This window comes from Dermacentor variabilis, chromosome 3 (assembly GCF_050947875.1).
Source record: "Dermacentor variabilis isolate Ectoservices chromosome 3, ASM5094787v1, whole genome shotgun sequence".
Taxonomy (NCBI): Eukaryota; Metazoa; Arthropoda; class Arachnida; order Ixodida; family Ixodidae; genus Dermacentor; species Dermacentor variabilis.
This window is the reverse complement of record NC_134570.1, coordinates 209823869-209845350: the sequence shown is the minus strand read 5'-3', so window position 1 is coordinate 209845350 and position 21482 is coordinate 209823869. Positions and strand designations below refer to the sequence as shown.

Genomic DNA, 21482 nt, shown 5'->3' with positions numbered 1-21482 from the left:
CGAAATGCGAAGGTTGTGGGATCGTTCCCCACCTGAGGCAACTTGTTTTTTCATCCCCTTTCATTTCCATTAATTTATCATTTGTTAAGCACAAGTAATTTCGCCTATGTTGTCCTTGGTGTCAGAGGTTTGGCTTTTTATGATATGATCAATAAAAATCGCACCCCACGGTTAACCCCATTTCTTCTCGTTTGCTACACAATAATGAATGATATGGATGCCATGGGTCAATGTTCCTAAAGAGGTAGTTGTACCATCACTGTGAATGAAACGTCACAGAGTTGATGTCAGATTGAACGAGCCAGTATTGATCTTTGTCTTTAGATGACGTTTAACATGGCTAAAGGACGGTAAATCATGCGCTTTGTGTAGCCTAATGTTATCTGGAACAGCGCAATAACAACTGCTTATTATGCGTACCACTTCGAGGGCGTTGAGTGCTCCGCTGGGGGATGTGACGTAGGCACTACTGATACCCACTTGGGACCAAACGTGCTGCAGGCTGGACGTGTTCCCGGAAAGGATGTCTTGCAGTGTGTCAGCCATTGCCTCAGTTTGCCTGCTTGCTTTCTGTATAATAGAGCGTACCCCCAACGGGAAATTGGCCAAGAAGCCGGTGGTTTAACCGGTAGCGCAAGGCGAACACTCATTTCATGATGATGATGATGATACCGGAATTAAAGACAGAAACCCACTATGGGGGATAGACCACGAATCAGGTGGTAATGGGATGATGATGATGATGATGACCTTGATGAGTTTCGTGCATACCCACTCACGGGTATCGGCGAAGAATCAGGCACACTTTGCTTGTGTGTTCAGATAATGAATTTAAAATTCTGTAATGCTGTTGCACAAGTTGAAGCGAGGAAATTTCAAAATAATTCAGTAAACGGTCGCCCAATCAGGAGAGAATATTATATGTAATATAAATGAAGCATTAAAGAAGGAATGAAAAGAACAATACAGTCAACAATGAAATTGGTTTGATTGTTGAATAATGAATTTCTTAATGAATTTCTTTCTTTCTTCTTTCTTAATGAATTCCTGTGTTAGTGTCTAAGCACAGACGTTCCGAAAGACGGCAGTACCAGGATATTCAATGGGAGGCCGAGCTTTCGCAGTGTAATTTCAAGTGTCATTTTTCTCAGGCAGGAGAAACGCCGGAATTCCAGTAAGTAGTGTTCGATCGTCTTTAGTAAGTTGCAAGAATAGCTCAAAGGGGATATTGCCAGACCAGATCGGTGCATGTATAAATTTAGAAATGGGACTCGACAACGCAGTCTCGTTAATTTCCCTTCCGTTTGTCTTGTTTTGCAAAATTCCCGCCTCCAAGGAAATTGTAAGTGGTGTAGTTCCTAGGATGATTTAAGATTTGATTTTGATGTTAAAAGGAAATACCTTCTTATCCTAAGAGACGTGATATAATCCGTCGTTGGAAGAAGGGCAAGTACCGGGCCACTCATAAAACCCTTGACCAAGCTGTCTGCCACCTAATTCATAAATATGCGGGGTGCAGTTTAGGAAAGCAGAATGTTCAATTTACTGAAAGATTAATGTTTTTTGCCTATTCCTTGCAAGCACTGCACAATAATGGCAAACATAAGGGGTTAAAACATTGCTTGGTACCTACAAAACCGGACTAAATCCGCCCGACACTTAGCCAAAACCCCGAGAGCTTACTGTTGCGATACGAACCAGACGAACGGCAAAAACCTTTTTCTTCGTCGACGACCTTGTGTCGTGGTGGCCGCAGGATGATGATGATGATGATGATGGCCTCAAGTTATGGCTCATACCAACACTGGGGGATTGGCCAAGAATTGCGTGCTGAAACGTTCACCTATTCTTTTGAAGTGCTACTTATTCGATGATAAAAAAAAGATATAATGAAAGAGAGATAAGATGACATAAAAAAATACAAGACAAAAGTTAAAAAGTTATTCGTTTTGTTGACTGTATGTAACTGCAAACGGCATCAAATACGTCCCTGTGGCTGACCCCTATAACTGACGCACCGAAAGATAGTATGATTTCTGGTGATAACATTAACCCTAATTTGGCAGGTCTATAACGTCTTCTTCTTTTGGTGGCACCCCACCACCTCGCGGAAAAGCGTTGCTCTGTTAGTCATGAGAAAAGTATGAGAAAAATAATTTAGGATTTAAGACTCCCTAAAAAGGCGCCCTCGTGCATTCTTTCAAACAACGACACAAAGGGTCCCAGTAATATGCGGTGGGCCTGGTACGGTGGGCCTCTTCAACGCATATTATTACAGGTGAGCATTCTATAAACTGTGGAAAGGGGCAGAGGTATTCGAGCTGCCATTGGAACTCGGTTATCTCACTTTGCTTTGCGTTGTACTTGTTGGGCCTGCATGGACTGGCGGGAACAGCAAACATGGCACGGCCCTTCTCTAGCGTAAGAACTCGTTCTCAAAGCGCACATTTGTGCAAGCTTTTATTGGCACGTCGACAACTGGCCAGCGCTTGGTTAACCACACCACTTCGCAAGTATAGGAAGTCGGTGCAAGTGCGGTAGCCTGAATAGTAGTTGGAAACAGAGGACTTCATGACGACAGTTGCAAGAAGTTACTTTTAGATTCCAGCTGTGTTACACATGTTCTGCACATCGGAACCTTCGCGCACATTGGCTGCAACACAAGTTCTCAGGCTCGGCGCAGATCACTGAAGCTATCATAGCTATTATCGCGGTGTCATAGTGTAACGCTGAACCCAGGGTGTGGGAATGCGAAAGCAATATGCGTTTATACACATCCGAACGTCACGAACGCGTTCCTTCTATACACTCCAATCAGTCAAATGTGTATTATAGTGCCCTGCAAAAGCAGCGGAGCGTACGTACTGGTGCTGTTAAAAAAGTTATACACGATAAAGAAGTACGAAGAAGAAAACTGTGTTATACAAAATAATGCGAGATAGCGAAACAGACACAAGCTTGGAACATATCCTTACGTGGATGCACAACAGGGAACCTATTTACAAAGTGTATTTATGAGGGGTAACAAGCAATGATCAACATTGAAACCACCTATCAAGCAAGGCACGTCGTCGTCCTCAGATCAGACAGATGCCGATTTTAGGTACGTCCCATTATGTCCAAAGGGCGACATCTTCTTCGAGTAGTCCGTAGCATCACACCCAGCGCCAGGAGCGCCTTCCCGATGTCACTAAGGGTCCAAAGCAGAGGACGGATGGTAAAGCTTTAGTCGCGAAACATAGATGACGTTACTGGACAAAGGGGCAGATGATGTAGTGGACTGCCGGACGCAATCTCGTACGCGCCGTCATCACTCTTCGAAGGAGGCGGTATGGGCGCGTTTATCAAGAAAGGAGATTTTCAGAAAGGCCCACAAGTTGGGAAGAGGTCCTAAGTAGCACGAAGGCACGTTAAAATGAAATTATGTGCTTTTACATGCGAAAACCGCAATCTGATCATGAGGCGCGTCGTAGTGGGGGACTCCGGAAATTTTGAGGACCTGGAGTTCTTTAACGTGCACATATATCTAAGCACACCGATGTTTTGTCCCCATTGAAATGCTGCCACCGTGATCTGGATCCGATCCTGCGACCTCGTGCTCAGCAGCCTAGCACCATAGCGACTAAGGAACCACGGTGGGTAATAAGTACTATGTGCCCCATAGTCCAATTGAACTTTGTCCCACGGTACAGCAGCACAATGTTCGAATCATTAGGCCGCAACTGCACGCCGAGGGCACAAGGTAGAAAACTTTCGTCCCGGTGTCGCTAGTCTTTAAGGCGCTTTGATGCAACTGGGAAACAGAAAGTCTACTGCTGGCTATCTGCCGCGCATAATCAGCCCGTGCAATGGCGTCGCGTGCTGATTGTCTTGTTGAAAATGGTGGGGAATGAAGAAAAGTGTCCGACAGTAATGTTCGTTCACGTCCGATAAAAGGCAAAATGGAGAGTATCCAGCCGTGTCATAGCGGAAGGAATTAAGTGTGAACGACACGAGTGGCAAAACAAGGTACCAATCACACTGGTTAGCCGATACGTACTTTGAATGAATGTCTGTTAACGTGCGATTCAAGCGCTCGGTGAGCGCGCTCGTCTGGGCATGGCATGATGTGGTAAATTTGAGCTGCGTAGAGCAACCGTCCAGGATGTCGTCGATGACCTTAGACAGGAAGGTACGGCCTCGGTCAGTCAGCAATTGACGTAGCCCACTGTGTACTAAAATTACGTCATGGAGGAGAAAGTCCGCCACGTCGATAGCACGGCTGGTCGGCAGCGCTCGTGTCATTGCGTAGCGCGTCGCGTAGTCAGAAGCGACGGCAACCCATTTCTTTCCTGCAGCACATGTAGGAAAGGGTCAGAGAACGTCCAAACCGACAGACAAGGCCTCGGGCGGGACGTCGATGGACTGAAGATACCGTGCAGAAAGCGCACACCGCTTCTTTCGGCGTTAACAGAACTCCAGGCCAATAGAGCGCCAGGCCTGGGGAAGCGACGGAGCATGCGGTCATATGTGTGATTGACACCAAAGTTACGAGTGGTTGGGACGTCTTGAAGCCCACAAAGCACTGTGCAGCACAGGTGTGATAATATAATTAGAAGCAGGTCAGGACAGTGAGGGTACAGGTGACGCCGATATACGGTACCATCCTTCGGGGAGAACATGCGCACAGAGGCGTCACTGGGAGACGATTTCAGGCTTGCGATTATTATTACTAAGTAGGCATCCTGAAGCTGTTCTTCAGCGACGTTAAGCAAATGATTCAAGGAAAAGGTACGCTCGAGTGATTCAGTGCGCGAATAACCACAGTCGGCCGGCCATAGGGTAGCGGGACAAACAATTCGCATCTTTCTGCAGGCTCCCTGTCTTGAAAACGACCGTGTAGGTGCACTTTTGCAGGCGCAGTGCCCATCGGCTGAGTATATCCCTGTAGCATCCTTCTAAGAGCGCGAGCCAATAGAGAGCTTGGTGGTCAGGCACTAGTGTGAACGGTTGGTCGAAAAGATAAGGACTGTTTTTCAACTGCCTATACAAGGGTGAGGCACTAACGTTCTGTAATTGATTAATAAATAGAAAATCAGACATCCACGCTATCGCAGCAATTGCTACACAGGAAACCATACGCATATGTGTTCGAAAACTTCCAACATTATTCTAAACCGGTGTCTCTGCAATTTTAATGCCGTTGCTATGACAGGGCTCTGTCTTTGTACCACCCGCCGTAGTGGCTTAGCGGCTATGGTGTTGTGTTGCTAAGCACGACGTTGCGGCATAGAATCCCAGTCGCGGCGGTCGCATTTTGATGCTGGCGAAATGCAGAAACGCCAGTGTCCCATGCATTGGGGGCAGGTTAAAGATCGCCCACTGGCAAAGATTAATCCGGAGTGCCCCACTACGTTGTGCCTTATGAGTTGTGGTTTTGGTATGTAAAATTCGACGATTCCGCCTTTGGACCATTCCCTTTCTTCTCTTTGTAAATGACGTATCCAAACTCACAGAGCACTCGTGTTTCTTGATTTATGAGCAGGACATTGAACTATTGTCATGAAATGACGCCTGAGGATCTGCAGAGCGTCGTCAAGACAGAGAGCTGTACAAGATGGGGTGGATAGGTCTAAAGAATTGTGCTCAGTATGTACTTCCTATTTTTTAATGCCCGTAGCTTGCAGCGCGTGCGTCCAAATTATTATATGTATATACATATTTTTTTTAGAGATGGCTCCTGACATTTTGTGGCAATATTCAAAACAATTCTTAGCCGTCGTGACTGCGCTGTACTTCACTCGGTGTGTGCCAATTCGTGTGTGCAAACCAAACTTTCTAATTGGCTGAAAGATGAAAATAATGTCATGTACATGCAAGCAAGATGAGCTTCGTTTCCCCTACTACCTGGGCAAAGCCACACTCTCTCGGAAGCACTTAGTTACTGGCCTTGGAATCATCTCTGATTCACCCGCCGTCGTTGCTCAGTGGCTATGGTGTTAGGCTCCTGAGCATGAGGTCGCGGGGTTAAATCCTGGGCACGGCGGCCGCATTTCGATGGGGGCGAAATGCGAAAACAGCCGTGTACATAGATTTAGGTGCACGTTAAAGAACCCCAGGTGGTCGAAATTGCCGGAGTCCTCCACTAAGGCGTGCCTCAAATCAGAAAGTGGTTTTGGCATGTAAAACCCCATAATTTTAATCTCTGATTCTAAGTTCAACTTCTCACGCTGCATAGAATCTACTGTAGCGCAATACGACGTGCCACAATGGTCCGATCACAAAAGACGACGAGAAGCTGTATGCCGATGACATGACCATCTGGGCTAAACACGGCTCGGTAGGAGAAATGGAGGCCAACCTGCAGCAAGCGGCGGACATCGTAGACAACTATTCCCGTCGATGCGGCCTTCAGTGCTCCCCATCCAAGTCTGAATTTGTGCACATAAGCCCCTCACCAAAGTTCGCCACCAAAATCGACCTCTCCCTTAACAGTGGACCCATACCCAAACACGGCAAGATGCGAGTACTGGGGCTCTTTATTCACAAAAACCGAAAATCTGACACAACATTGGCCAAATTGCGTAAGGGGTAATTGCGTAATTGCGTAATTGCGTAACAATCTATTGATTCAGGATGTGTTCCTAACGAATGGAAAATAGCTAAAATAATTCCAATCTTTAAGTCCGGCGACCCGTCATCTGTCTCAAACTACAGACCTATTTTACTGACCAGTATTCCATGTAAACTTTTAGAACACATTATATCATCAGCAATTATGAAATACCTAACCGATCACAATCTCCTCTTCATTAACCAACACGGGTTCCAACGGGGTCGCTCATGTGAGACGCAGTTATTCGAGCTAGTCTCTGACCTGCACCAAGCTATCAACGACTCCTCACAAATAGACGCCATATTTATTGATTTTGCGAAGGCTTTTGATAAGGTAGTTCATAACCGTTTATTATTAAAACTTCGCCATTTTAACATAAATAGTAGCATTACGAATTGGATTAGAAATATTTTAACTAACCGGTACCAATTTGTAACTACTAATGAATTTTCTTCTCCGCGATCACTAGTTAAATCCGGAGTGCCGCAGGGATCTGTATTGGGACCGATTTTATTCCTGCTATACGTAAACGACATCAGCAATAATATTAAATCTACAATAAGTCTATTTGCAGATGATTGCGTAATTTATAGACGAATAATTAACTCTTTCGACACTGAAATTTTGCAATCTGACCTCGCGAAAATTACCGACTGGTGTAAACAGTGGCAAATGGAAATAAATGTTTCAAAAACTAAGGCTATAGCCTTCACTAGATCCAGTAACCCTAGGGTTACCCGTTACGTGATTAACGACATTAGTATTGCACATGCGCAAACAATAAAATATTTGGGAATTCATTTATCTTCAAACGTTTCATGGAATCATCACATCGATGCGATTACTAGCAGCGCTTGTAAACCCCTTGGCTACATTAGGCGTAACCTTTACTCGGCAAACAAGTCCACTAAATTATTAGGCTATACGACACTAGTTCGTTCGAAAATGGAGTACGCGTCTTTTATTTGGAATCCGCATCAATCGTACCTCATAAACAAGCTCGAGTCGGTCCAAAACAGAGCAGCCCGCTTCATCACGAAAAATTACTCTCGAATGTCTAGCATCACTAACATTAAAATGTCTCTAAATCTCCCCTCGCTAGAAAATCGAAGGCTGATAGGACTTTTTTCCCATTTTCACAAGTTATATCACTGTAGGGGAGGTATTCTGTAAAGGTCCACTTAGTGGACTGTCCATTTAGGCCGCTGCTGATTGGCTGGGGCCGCTCGTCTCCTCCTCGCTCGTACAGCTGCATCCAATCAGCAGCGGCCGTAATGGACAGTCCCCTAGGTGGACTCTTACAGAATACTCCCCCTGGTCGTCTTTCAGCGCCCGCCACATCAGGCCCGCCCATCGTATCTTCCCGCGCCTTGATCATTCCTTTAAAGTGCAGCCCGTTCTTGCGCGCACTAACTTCTTGAGACACTCGCCCCTCTTTCTCGCGATATATCATTGGAATATGTTACCACATGAAATCGTATCAGCTCTAAGTCACGTTGATTTTCTAGCAAAACTAAAACAGTATTTTAACGTACTAACATAGTATTCTCTTGCTCATTTTTTATAGGCATCACTGTGTTGTTGCGCGCCTTGTATTTTTTTCCCTCACCATATTTTGATGTTCCTTGCGCAAATGGTTTTGCTCTGGATTAGCGCAGGGTCACTTGTACTGGATAAACTTTGTTCTGCTTGTGCTGTTCGTTGTTTCATGCTGTATCTCCTTGTATGCGTACGTTTTTATCAAGTATTTTTTCTTGTATAAAGTGACCAAGTTACGTTGATTTTGTGTAACACCCAGTTTAAATCTATATTTATCTTCAGCGTTTAGGACGGATCGGTGTATTGCTCTTACTGGTTTCTTTTTGCTTGTTTTCCTGTTTTTCCGCTTGTGTTCTTTTTATTGTAGCATGCATTATCTGTGTAAATGCGTATACTGTAAATATAACTAATTCATTGTAACACCCCTATGTAATGCCCGCATGGGCCTTTAGGGTACTTGAATAAAAAAAAAGTGGGCTGGATGGCCCGCCGGGTTTCGAATAAGCACGGGGAGTTACGATGCAAAGACGCTTTGCGGCTGGTGCATGCATTTGTAACCAGTCGAGCCCTATACTCGGCTCCATACCTCCACCTACGCAAATTTGACGAGAATGTACTCGAAGTCATTATCCGTAAAATTTACAAGCGTGCCATCAACCTCCCGGTCAGTACCTCCAACCAGCGCCTCCTGGGCCTGGGGATGGTGAACGCCTTTAAGGAAGTGGGAGAGGCACACTTGATTAAACAATACACGAGACTCTCTAAAACGCCCTCGGGTCGCCGTCTCCTTGCCCGACTACACATCCATCATTCAATACATACGGAAGAGCACGTACATATCCCATCACAGCGGAGGCATGCGCTGCACGTGTGCCCTCTTCCCGTCAACATGACACGAGACGATCATAGGGACAGACGCCTCGCTCGGGCGGAAGCCTTGCCTCGCCACAACGGACACAACCACGGAGTCTTCTGCGTGGACGCCTCCGGCCCGTACTATGGGGGTTAATACACGGCCACAGTCGTCCAACAAAAAAACAGTAAACAGACTCACTTTCCGTGCACACACCATTACACACGCGGAGGTGGTTGCCATCGCACTCGCCACCACAAATCAACACTCGCGGGTCAACATCACCGACTCGAGGGGTGCTTGCCCAAAGCCACCGTTGGCTTGCCGCAATATTGAGCTGGGGCACATACCATACCTTACCTAAAAAGTTTTGCAAAACAGCGACTATCTCCGTGCCCCTTCGCACCGTACGATTATCCGGACTCCGGCTCACACGGGCCTTGAGGGAAACGAGACGGCCGATGCCGTCGCCCACGCGCTTACTTTCCGGGCATCACCTTCGTCCCCCACCGATCCGGACCCGGAACCGAATCCCACCAATACTTTCAAAGAGATTATTCAGCTCTGTGAATCTGGCCATGCCATCTGTCCCAAGCCCTGTAAGGGCCTCACAAAGGCGGAGGAGCGCATTCTCCTTCGCTTTTATACCAAAACTCTACTGTGTCCGGTAGCCGCTTGCACGGGGAAGGGCCCGCACTGTGGGGAAAAGTCCCCAGACATCTTCCACATGGTGTGGGCATGTCAAAAAACCGGAAATTTAACCCCCCTACCCGACCCTTCACGGGAGGACTGGGAGGCAGCCCTGCTCGGCTGCTCTGACCTGACGGCCCAACGGGCCTTGGTCGAGCGGGCTTGGGAGGCGGCCGACACCAATGGGCTCCCGTAAGGGGGAGCCCACCTAGTGTTGGTGCAAAACTTATGTAAATAAATGTTTTTCAGAGAGACAGAACACGACCAGCACGCTGAAGATCCACCGCGAGTAGTGTAATCGCCGGAATCTGGATTCAGCCTGATTGAGCGGGCTCGGCTGAAAATGTAATTTTTGGGCACCAGGCACCAAGGTCTGGCTGGTTTTTCTCCACCCAGAAATTCGTGACTGATCTTCGCGTCATCGCTCTTCGCTCAGGGTACCTCAGGGGCTTCGCTGGGCCTATGCTGCAAGCAGCATGAACACCGATGTCTTCGCAGTCCACCTTCTATCCAGTCAGTCATGGCCTCGGACTCTGCCGCTCCAGTACTGCAGTCAGTGCCACTACGCTGCGATCTCGAGGCCTCCGCTGTGAAGCTCCCTGAGTTCTGGTCGTCGCACTCGGAACTTTGATTCATTACGATCCAATCCAGCTCGCAGTTGACCATGTTCGCCTACATCGTTGGAGGGCTTCCACCTACTAGCGCTGCGATTGTTCGCCATGTTCTACGCTCCCCCCCCCCCCCCCCCCCCCGTCAACCGTTCTTATGACCAACTTAAGGCGACGCTCATACAGGGAACCACTGAAACGACGCAGCATCCATTACAGCAGCTTCTTACATTGAAGGTGTTCAGTGATCGCAAAGCTGCCGACTTAATGCGTCGTATGCAAGCTTTGGCTGGAGACTTGGCTCCGTCAACTGACGGCGCACTTATCTGGGAACTTTTCCTGCGACACCTTCCACCGCATGTGCGCATGATCCTGACCACGTCTTCATTCTACACGTTGGAATCTCTGGCCCAGTTGGCCGGAAATATTATAGGTGTCGGTTTTCCCTTCGTGGCCAAAGCTGATCGCGCTCCTGACCCTCTGTCCGACGGCACAGCCGCTGGCGACATTTATGCGCGTCGCCTCGAAGCTAACGAGGAGCTCACACGGCAAGCAGGTCTACTGACAGCTGAGGTCGCTGTCATCCGAAAGCCAGAACCACGCCGCCCCAGCCCCGATCCCCTTGAGCGCCGTTCTTCGTCGCTATGGATCTCACGAAAACGAGTACCGCCAGCCCTGCTCCTACGCGAGAAATGGTTGTCCCGAACAGTGACGGCGACCGCTATTCTCGACTTCAAATTCAGTCCCCTTTTTCCACGTCACCGACAGCGTCACGAAACTTGGCTATCTCGTCAACACCGGCACTGAGATTTGCGTCCTTCCTCCTGCGTTGGCTGAGCGCCACCGTCCTCCCGACTCTCCTCCTCTCAGCGCGGCTCCCCTCCTCTGCATCCAGACCGACGGACAATAGTCGATGACGACACGGCCGGCACACTGACGTTGCGTGAGCAGTGGAGTCGGCGGAATCAGGCTTCCGCTGATTCAGTGGTCTTGACTAAAAATATAATTTGAGCACGCCAGGCGCCAGTGTCAGCCTGGTTTTTCTTGAGCCACGGTATCACTGAGCGCGGCCTGCGCGTGTAGGGCAGAGCAAGTCAAATCTCGAGAGAACTCAGAAATGCAGGTGTATTTCTTAAGCTGTAGATTACGCTGCCATTGTCTACAGGAATATGCCACTGTCGTTGCGAACAGTACTGACTGGCTTAACAAAGACCAAGTAGACACAGTTCGGAGGAAATTTATCTTTATACATCGATGTCGATGCTCTGGTAGGTTGGCCTTGAGCAGCAGCCCCGCTCTCAGCTCTCGCTCGGTCAACAAAACATGCACTCGAGAGGCACGAACGCTTAATTAACTTTGTTGTTGATGCTATAAAACGGTTTCATTGATTCTACAGAAATCTTGGATAACGTTAGCAATGAATTCTGATAAAAATAGCTATTGTATGTTATATTGCAACGTAGATTGAAGACAGAGTTTTACAAAATAACGCTTCTGTTTAATGGCGGGCCAGGAGCAGAACATGCAGCTCACGCGCTTCGTCGTCTTTCATGGCGCCGACCTTTGCGCGCACCGTCCCGCGGTGCGGGAGCCCCTCATCATTGTGTCAATTGCCCCCCATGGAAAAAGCGACCGTCTCCGTCATGTCAAAAAGTTCTTTCGGCGACAAGAAATGGAGCTCCTCAGGTGCATCTCGGCGTTCACGCACGCGCATAGTAGGGTTTCATGCGCACTACATCAACAAGTTCCGCGCGAGGACGACGACGGAGCGAACCGGGGTCAGAACTGCAAGGGACGACTTCGTAGGTTACGTCACTGAGGTGGCGTATAATCTTGTAGGGACTAAAATACCGGCGGAGCAGCTTTTCTGAGATTCCATGACGACGGATGCGCGTCCAGACCCACACGAAGGCGCCGGTATTGTAATGGACGTCGCGTCGACCCTGGTTGTAGCGAAGGGTGTCGGTATGCTGTTGGCTCCGGATACGATGCCGAGCAAGCTGGTGTGCTGCGGCTCTTCTGGCGTGCTACGAATTCTTCTGCGTGTTCGCTGGGCGGGCTATTACCAACCAGAGGTAGCATGGCGTCAAGTGTTGACGTGACGTGGCGCCCGTATACAAGTTCGAACGGCGTAAACTGTGTAGTCTCCTATACAGCAGTGTTATACGCGAAGGTTACATAGCGTAAAATCTCATCCCACCTCTTGTACTCTACGTCGACATACATGGAGAGCATATCAGCCAGCGTTCTGTTCAGACGTTCAGTTAATCCATTGGTTTGAGGGTGATACGCAGTGCTCTTGCGGTGAGAGCAACGGGTCAGCTGGAGAACGTCCTCCATAAGTTCGGCTGTAAATGCTGCACCGCGGTCCGTGATGAGAACAGACGGTGCACCATGTCGTAGGACGGTGTGGCGTACAAAGAACTTGGCCACTTCATACAAGTTCGCTTGCGGAATACCTTCGGTTTCAACGTACCGCACTGAGTAGTCGGTAGCGACGACTATCCATCTCTTGCGCGAGGAGGTCACTGGGAATGGCCCAAGTATATCCATTCCTATTTGTTGGAACTGTGCTTGAGGAGGGTCCAGAGGGAGGAGAAAGTCAGGTGGTTTAACTGGTGGTTTTTTGCGGTGCTGACAATCATGGCACGTCTTAACATACCGTTGAACAGAAGAAAAAAGCCGGGGCCAGTAGTACTTTTGGCGTATCCTTGCTAATGTCTAAGCGAATCCCAGGTGTCCCGCACATGGCTCATCATAAGAGGCTTGCAAAATGTCTTGGCGCAGCGCCGACGGCACGACAAGTAGGTACGTATTTGGACCACTTCTGCAGTTTTTCAAGTAAAGGACGTTGTTGTGCAAAGAGTATGATGATAAGCCGCGTACGAGCGACCGAGGTAAGACACCTTCCTGTCCTTGAAGGTGCTCAATCAGTGGGAGCAGCTCAGGGTCAGCGCACTGGTGCTCAGCCATCTTTATGGCGTCGATAACGCCGACAAATGGCAAGACATGGTCAGGGTCCGAGGATGTCGTAGGGAGTGGTGCGCGTGACAAACAGTCGGCGTCGCTGTGCTTCCTACCAGATCGGTAGACAACTGTAATGTCGTACTCTTGTAAGCGCAGGCTCCAACGGGCTAGTCTGCCTGAAGGATCTTTGAGGTTGGCAAACCAGCACAGGGCATAGTGATCGCTGACAGCCTTAAAGGAACTACCGTACAAGTAGGGTCGGAATTTACCAATTGCCCACACAACCGCTAAGCATTCTTTTTCAGTGGTTGAGTAGTCTTTCCCAACCTTGTTGAGACTGTGGCTTGCATAGCAATGGGGCGTTCCACACCAGCTTGTCACTGCAGAAGAACTGCGCCGAGACCCGTAGTGCTGGCGTTAGTATGAATTTCAGTGTCAGCGTCTTCGTCGAAATGAGCAAGCATTGGGGCCGCTTGCAAACGCTTGCACAATTCATTGAACGACTGCTGCTGCTCGTCCGACCAAATGAAAGGTACATCGTCGCATGTGAGCCCTGTCAGAGGCTCAGCTAGTCTCTAGAATCCCTCGACGAAGCGCCTATAATATGCGCACAAACCAAGGAAGCGTTGGACAGCCTTCTTGTCTGTGGGTGGCGAAAACTCGGCTGCGGCAGCTAACTTGTCGGGGTCTGGTCTGACGCCCTCAGGGCCAACGACATGGCCGAGAAAATTGGGCTCTTGGAACCCGAAGTAGCATTTTTCAGGCTTGATGGTGAGGCCAGCAGTACGGATCGCCGCGAGGACACTCTCGATTCGTGCGAGATGTTCGTCAAACGTGCTCGAGAACACGACGACGTCGTCCAAGTATACGAGGCAGCTGAGCATGTGTTGGTGGGCTAGTTGGTTGAGCATGACTACAAAGACGGCGGCGCCGAATAAAGCAACACACGAAGAAGGGGGACGTGCTGTCTCATGTCCCCTTTCTTCTTGTGTTGTTTTATTCGGCGCCGTCTTTGTAATCATACGAGGCAGGTTTGCCATTTGAGTTCAGCAAGCGCGGTATCCATGATCCGCTGAAAGGTGGCAAGTACGGAACAGAGACTGAAGGGGAGAACTTTGAACGCATAAAGCCCGTCAGGTGTCACAAACGCTGTTTTTTCACGATCCTGTTCATCGACTTCGCTTTGCCAATAGTCTGATTTAAGAACCAACGAAGAAAAGAAATTGGCATGTTGTAGACGATCCAAGGCGTCGTCGATGCGTGGCAATGGATAAACATCGCGCTTTTCGACACGGTTCAACTTTCTAAAATCTACACAGAAGCGTAGTGTGTTGTCTTTCTTTCTGACTAACACTACAGGGGAGGCCCACGGGCTTGTGGACGGCTCGATCAGGTCGTCTTGGAGAATCTCTTTTACCTGATGCTTGACCGCTTCCTTTTCCACTGGATACACTCTGTAAGGATGCTGACGAGCAGGACATGCGGACTAGTCCATTATAATGCTGTGCTTTGTGATGGACGTCCGCCGTACTTTGGACGACGCTGAAAAACACTCCGCAAATTCATTCACGAGACTCAGTAGACGGTCTGGCAGAGCAGCCTTAACGTGAATTCGTTTTTTTTAGGCTGGGTAATTGAGATTGCTGAGACGATGCGATTTCCAATGTGGCAATGTCAGTAACATCAATTATTTCGCGAACAAATGCGATTGTCGTTCCTCGCGGTGCATGCCGATACTCGTTGCTAAAATTTGTTAGCAAGACGACTGAACCTTTGTTCCGCACCTGAAGAAGCCCTCTGGCTATGCAAATGTGGCGCTCAAGAAGCAGGGGGATATTTGCCTCCGCAATTCCTTCGGAGTCATCCTCCATGTCGCATCGGACAAGGGCAAGTACGGTGCTCTTGGGTGGTAACGTGACGTGATCGTCAGCTACGCGAAGCGCGATGTCACGGTCGTTGCCATTCTTGTTCGCTATGGCTTGCGTAGTAGCAAAGCTGACTCTAGACTCTGGAAGTCGATGATGGCACCGTTCGCCTGAAGGAAATCCATGCCGAGTATAAGGTCCTTTGAACATTCAGGAAGAATGACGAAGTCGCCGATGTACGTGAAGCCTCGAATGTTGACTTGTGCCGTGCACCGGCCCATTGGAGTTATGAGGTGCCCTCCTGCAGTACGAATCTGAGTCCCGGTCCATTGCGTTGAAACTTTGTCCAGGATACGCGGGAGATTCTGGCTCATAACAGACGTGTCCGCACCCGTGTGACTTTGTGGTCATCTATGGTAACTGGTACGTGGCAAGATACTGAAACCAAACTACACTGCTTTCTCTGCGTCTCAATTACGTCATCTCGCGGTCGTCTTATTGGAGGATCTTCAGCGTTCGCAACTTCAGCGACTTCACCTCCGCAGGTCGCTGGACACAGTTTTCCCGGGAGGCAGGGCTGGGTGCGCGACGCCTTGTTGCGCTCGGCGTGAAGATGGGGCTGGAAGACCTGTTTCGGGCGGGTGATGGTGACCGGGGGACACGGAATCGTGGGGAAAACGAGGTCCTGGCGTCCGCGAGGTAGGCTTCAATCTCCAGGGGGCGTTCACCATTGCGCGGGCACGGCGCATTCAGTGAAAATCCACGGAGCCCAGCTCGGTGGTCCAGACACGCCCTGTAGAGGGGATCGGCTTCACCGCAATGAAAACACAATGGCCTGCGGTCTGCAGTGCGCCATACATCACTCTTGCGGGGTGGTCGTGTTTCAGACATAAATAGCGTGCGGCGAGTCCTGAAGTCGCCAGTTGCTTGTTCAACGGCGAGCACACCATGAAAGCCCGGGACGTCGCGCACATCGTAAAAAGTCGGGGTCAACGAACTTCTCGCAGATTCCGCAGACGACATGCGAGGCTGTGGCTGCCGTACCTCGTGCTGTGGTGTCTCGCTTCGCTCCGGGACTTTTACTGCTTGCCTGATTTCCTACCGGACGAGCTCCGCCAGAGCGAGTCGTGGTACCGATACCGGAGCCACCTGAAGCTTTTGAAGCTCTTCTCGGACAACAAGCATAACGAGCTCCCGCAAGGCGTCGGTATTGTCCAAGGGTATAGCGAGAGGGTCACGCGATAGGGTCGTCACGTCGCGGTTGTACTGCCTTGTTCGCTGCTGCAGTGCCTTTTCCATGGATATGACTTCCACGAGAAACTCTGCAACGGTCTTTGATGGGTTGCATATAAGTCCACCGAATAATTGTTGCTTTACGCCGCGAATCAAGTTTCTGATCTTCTTTTCTTCCGGCATGGATGGATCCGTGCGTCGGAAAAGTCGGCACATATCTTCCACAAACATTGCGACGCTTTCGTTCAGCCGCTGCACTCTCGCCTGAATTGCAGATTGAGCTCGCTCCTTGCGATCGAGGCTGGCGTATGTGCTGATTAGCTGCCGTCCGAATTCGTCCCATGTCGATACGGCCACCTCACGGTTCTTCAACCATGTCCTCGCATAGTCCTCGAGGCCAAAGTAGGCGTTGCGTAGCATGCGCTCTGGAGTCCGGCCATTGAATTCTGCGACACGCTCAATGTGATCGAGCCAGTCCTCAACATCTTCGAAAGTGTGCCCATGAAAGGATGTGGGGATTCGCGGCTGGTTAAGGACGACCTCGGTCGGTGCGGTTGAGGAAGAAGACGGAACTGAGGTACTCATTCTTTTGACTCGCTTGGGTAGAGGCTCGTGCTCAGGCGGCAGTCCTTGAAGTCGACGGCTTGTCCATACGTCAACTGGAGTCAGCTCAACCGGACTTCGAACTGGGCTTGTAGGCGGTGTTCGATCTGGGAGTGGTAGCGTGTACCCAGCACCTCCACCAGAAGAATGTAACGTAGATTGAAGACGGAGTCTTACAAAACAACGCTTCTGTTTCATGGCGGGCCAGGAGCAGAACGTGCAGCTCACGCGCTTCGCAATCTTTAATGGCGCCGACCCTTCCGCGCGCCGTCCCGCGGTGCGGGAGCCCCACATCTTTGTGCAAATATTGTGCGTTAGATTCTACGTTATACTTTGCTGTTAAGTTATGTTATGCTGTGATGTTAAGTTGTGTTCTTCTCTGCTGAGTTATATTACCTGTGTTACACATTCAAACCGCATTTGTATGGTATGTTCGCGTTTCGTTCCTATTTGTCGATTTAGGCCCATGTGTGCACGTTATAGCATTTTTCACGTGTGCCAGTGCGAACACAACAAGGTTGTTCCGGCTCACGTTAATAAAGTTCATTTATATAATTTTACATAAATAATGATTTCTTTATTATTGCATATATCCCTTACAAAAAATTTTAGTAACTTTTCATAAACCGTCTTTAGACACCGTAACAACTTCCTAGTAACCTCCTACCAACTATTGGCCACTGATATTGAATTGAAAGTATAGATATAAAATATCGATAGAATTCTTACCGACTGCTTATTATCTTATGTCGATAGGAAGTGTCAAATGTGAAGCAACTATTTATTAACCATATTAACCATATTTATTAACCATACCTCCTAACAACTTGCTAGTAACATCCTGTCGACTATTCGCCACAGATAGATAGTTGACAGGATGTTACTAGGAAGTCGTTAGAATGTATAAAGGCGGTTAATAAATAGTCGCTTCGCAGTTTTTAGGAAGTACATAAAATTTTATTCAGAGATAATTACTTTTGCAAATATGTAGTGCAAAATAACCTTTCATTATCGCTGAATAAAATTTTTAATTTACTTGCTAAAACTGTGCAACGACTATTCATTAACCACCTTTATATATCCTAACAACTTGCTAGTAACATCCTGTCAACAATCTGTCTGTGGCGAATAGTGGTTGCCAAGTGGCTAGGTGTCGCATGCAACTGAAGAAGACAGGATTACATTTGTGCTTAAACACATCCATTTAATATCCCCGAGCTAGTAATGAGGACGAGTTGTGCAGCTGCCCTTGAAGTACGCTGAAATGGTGCGTTGTCTATAAAACAGAAGAAAAAAAGCAAGATATTGGTTTTGCTACAGTGACATTGCAACACACCATGCATCTGTTTCTGAAAAAGGAAGTGCGCAAGACACAAGTTTTCAACCCTGTGTGCTCTAAACATCTCCACCTGTTTTGTGCAAAGTCCTAAAATGCATGAAATGGCTGAATTAGTGCATTAGAGCTGGGAGCGTGCTGCATGTGCGTAACATCAACAGATGCACGACACATAATCATACCAATTGTAATCTACAAACAAACGCTGTAAATCAACTTCAGTTTAATAAACTTCGATATTCGTATTGTGACCCGTACAAGAAAGTTTCATGTGTGAATTATGTAGCGTCCCTAGCTAAAGGACACAATAGACGGAAAGTATTGCTGTGGAACTGGCGTCCATCTTGTCTACCATTTTATTCTCACTTCCTTCTTCTCTTCTCCTGAACCCCGACTCCTGCGCTGCTTCATTTTCTATTCCAAGGCTCATACCGCTTCACCCTTCCAGGTTTCTTTTGCTAACCCCTCCTGGGGTAATACTTGAAAGCGTTTCCAACCGAAGCACATTCAACTGAACCACGTTCGCCAATGTACCACACAGTCTTCAATATTCCTTTCTGAGTGGCTGTCTGTCACAGAGTAAGGACCACAAAATGTTGCACTGGATTCTCTTACTCCTTTCCTAACTAGAATGAGGTCGGTGACTTGAATGTCTGGGATATCTGAGCAATGTCTCTTCTCAAAATTTTTTTCATTCGTTTACGGTACCTCTCCTCCTGCGATTTCTGTTTCCTCTCCTCGACGATCTTGAGATTTTCTAACAGCCCCAGTTCACGGTCCGCCCGAAGAATAGGGGTTTCTCCTGAAGAAGCGAACTGCGGGCTGCATCCCAAGCCACTGGTGTAGGAGCGATTGTGATGTCTTACAGCTGCTTATAAAGAGCATTTCCAACCACCAGGGAAACTATCGTAGAACCTAATGGATTGTTTCACATCTCGTATAGCACGCTCAGCAAGCCCATTCGCTGCGGGATGGTATGGCGCACAGAACTGGATCGATATATTGTGGTCTCGATCCCATCTTGCTAGCTTTTCATTCTTGAACGCTGGATCGTTGTCACATACAATTGTCCTGGTTGTCCTAAACATATCCCGTTCGAGAAGGGCGATGACACTATTCGCATCTTCTTTTCCTGCCCGTGCCGCGACCATCCTGGTGCATTCACGTATGGCCAGAAGAAAAGCTTGCGTTTTTCGGACTCCTTATCGTTTCTTATTGAGCTCGGCGAAATCCCGGTGCATAACTTCAAAAGGCACGTTCGAGTGGCAAGGTATTATCATGGCGTCCATAGGCTGCTTATATTTCACTTTCTTGACTTGAAAAATGTGGCATGAACGAACGTATCGATTGACGTCTTCTTTCATGTGAAGCCACGTAAATCTCTTGACTAGCTTGTTGTAGGTGCGCCAAAATCCGTCGTGTCCTCCAGATTCTGGGCTATCGTGGTACAAATAAAGCACCCTGGAAACCAGCGTTGGCGGGACTTGATAGCGACCTTCCATAAAAATCAATTGTTCAGTGCCTTCCCACAATTTAATTTCATTGATTCCTTCTGATTGTTCGTTGATGGCCTGCATCATCAGTCTAGACAATGCATCTGCATCAGTCAAAAGGGGTCCAGGTCTGTGGGGGATGGTGAAAGCGAACTGCTGCAACTAGTTCACCCATCTGGCGATACGTCCCTTAGGTTGGGTCATATTCAAGAGATGAGTTAGGGCCTGGTGATCGGTGAACAAAGTAAACTTCGCACCTTCTAGGTACGTACGGAAGTGCTGAATTGCTTTAAGGACTGCAAGAGCTTCCTTTTCAGTAGTGGTGTAGCTGACTTCAGATGGCTTGAGGGTGTAGCTGTAGTAACCTACTACGTTTCGCTTTTCTCGGCCGGATGCTTCTGGACATTTCTGATACAAGACTGCACCTGTCCCATAGTGTGAGGCGTCGGTATTCAGTTCAAAGGGTAAAGTGAAATCTGGTATGCGTAGAATAGGGTCAGCAGAGATACTGTGCTCCAGATCACGGTAGACTCTCTCACATTCCTCATCCCACTCAAATGGAACTTCTTTGTGCGTTAGGCGAGTGAGGCACCTTGTTTTGATGTCAAAGTCTTTTATGAAGGGTCTGAAATGTCCTGCTAATCCCAAAAACACACGCACTGAGTGGACGTCATATGGTTTTACCAGTGGGGATATCCTCTCGACGGACTCTTATTTCGTGCTTTTGGTAGTCCCATCAAAGACTCTTCCAAGAAGCACAACTTTTCTATGAAATAACGCGCTTTTCTTAAAATTAACCTAGAGGTGTGCCAAGCTCAACGCATTTAATACCTGGGACAGGTGTTCCTGATGCTCCTCCTCTGTTTTGGAGAAGACGATAATATCGTCTATGTACACGTCACAAAAGACACCTAGGAAAGGCTTCAGGACTTCATTCATAATCTTCTGGAACCATGCTGGTGAGTTTTTCCAGCCGAAAGGAAGCCGGTTATACTCGTACAGGTCGAAGGGCGTGAAAAAAGCAGTGCACATTTTTGTTTTTTCGGTTAGCGGGATCTGCCAGAGACCTTTGCACAAGTCAATACGTGAAAAACATCGGCAACCACCTGTCTCATCTATAATCGCGTCTATCTTCGGCATGGGAAATGGTATAAGTTCTGTGTGTCGATTGATAACCCTGTAATCTGTGCACAGTCTGAAAGTTCCATCATCTTTCGGCGCAATAGTTATGGGAGAGGCGAAGGGTGACACCGAAGGCCGGATTATATTGGCGTCTAGCATGTCGTGCAATTCCTTCTTCAACCATATCTTGCGCTCTCGTGACATGTTATAAGGTGATTTTCGGATGACGGTCTTGTCGGCTAGTTCGAAAGGCACCTTGTGTGACGTCATCGCTGGTGGATAGCTTCCTATGCATACCAGTTCAGGATAAGTCGTTGCAATATCCTCCGCGCACTTGACAACTCGCAGGTTATATTTTCTATCCGGCTGTGTCTCTCGCCTGGATAGTCCTTCCACTAAAACCGCATCATCCCAGTATACGTTGATTTTTAGTTTCTTTATATCTGGTCTGGATAGCAGAAAGCCATACGTCACCCTCTCAATCACCAGTACTTCACTCTCTATTTCATGACCTTGGAACTCGATGTTTACTGAGGCCCATTGATTATGCATTGTCACTTTTCCATCGTAGCCTTGCA

General features: G+C 48.1%; 1 protein-coding gene across 1 annotated transcript in view; it reads right to left on the bottom strand.

The window, feature by feature from the left end:
- Positions 1-638, bottom strand: part of LOC142574414 (uncharacterized) — a 39265-nt gene extending 38627 nt beyond the window's left edge. The window contains exon 1 of the mRNA XM_075683503.1: positions 421-638. Within this exon, the coding sequence (XP_075539618.1) occupies positions 421-546 (126 nt within the window). The 5' untranslated portion in view covers positions 547-638. The remainder of the gene's footprint in view (positions 1-420) is intronic.
- Positions 639-21482: the final 20844 nt, after the last annotated feature.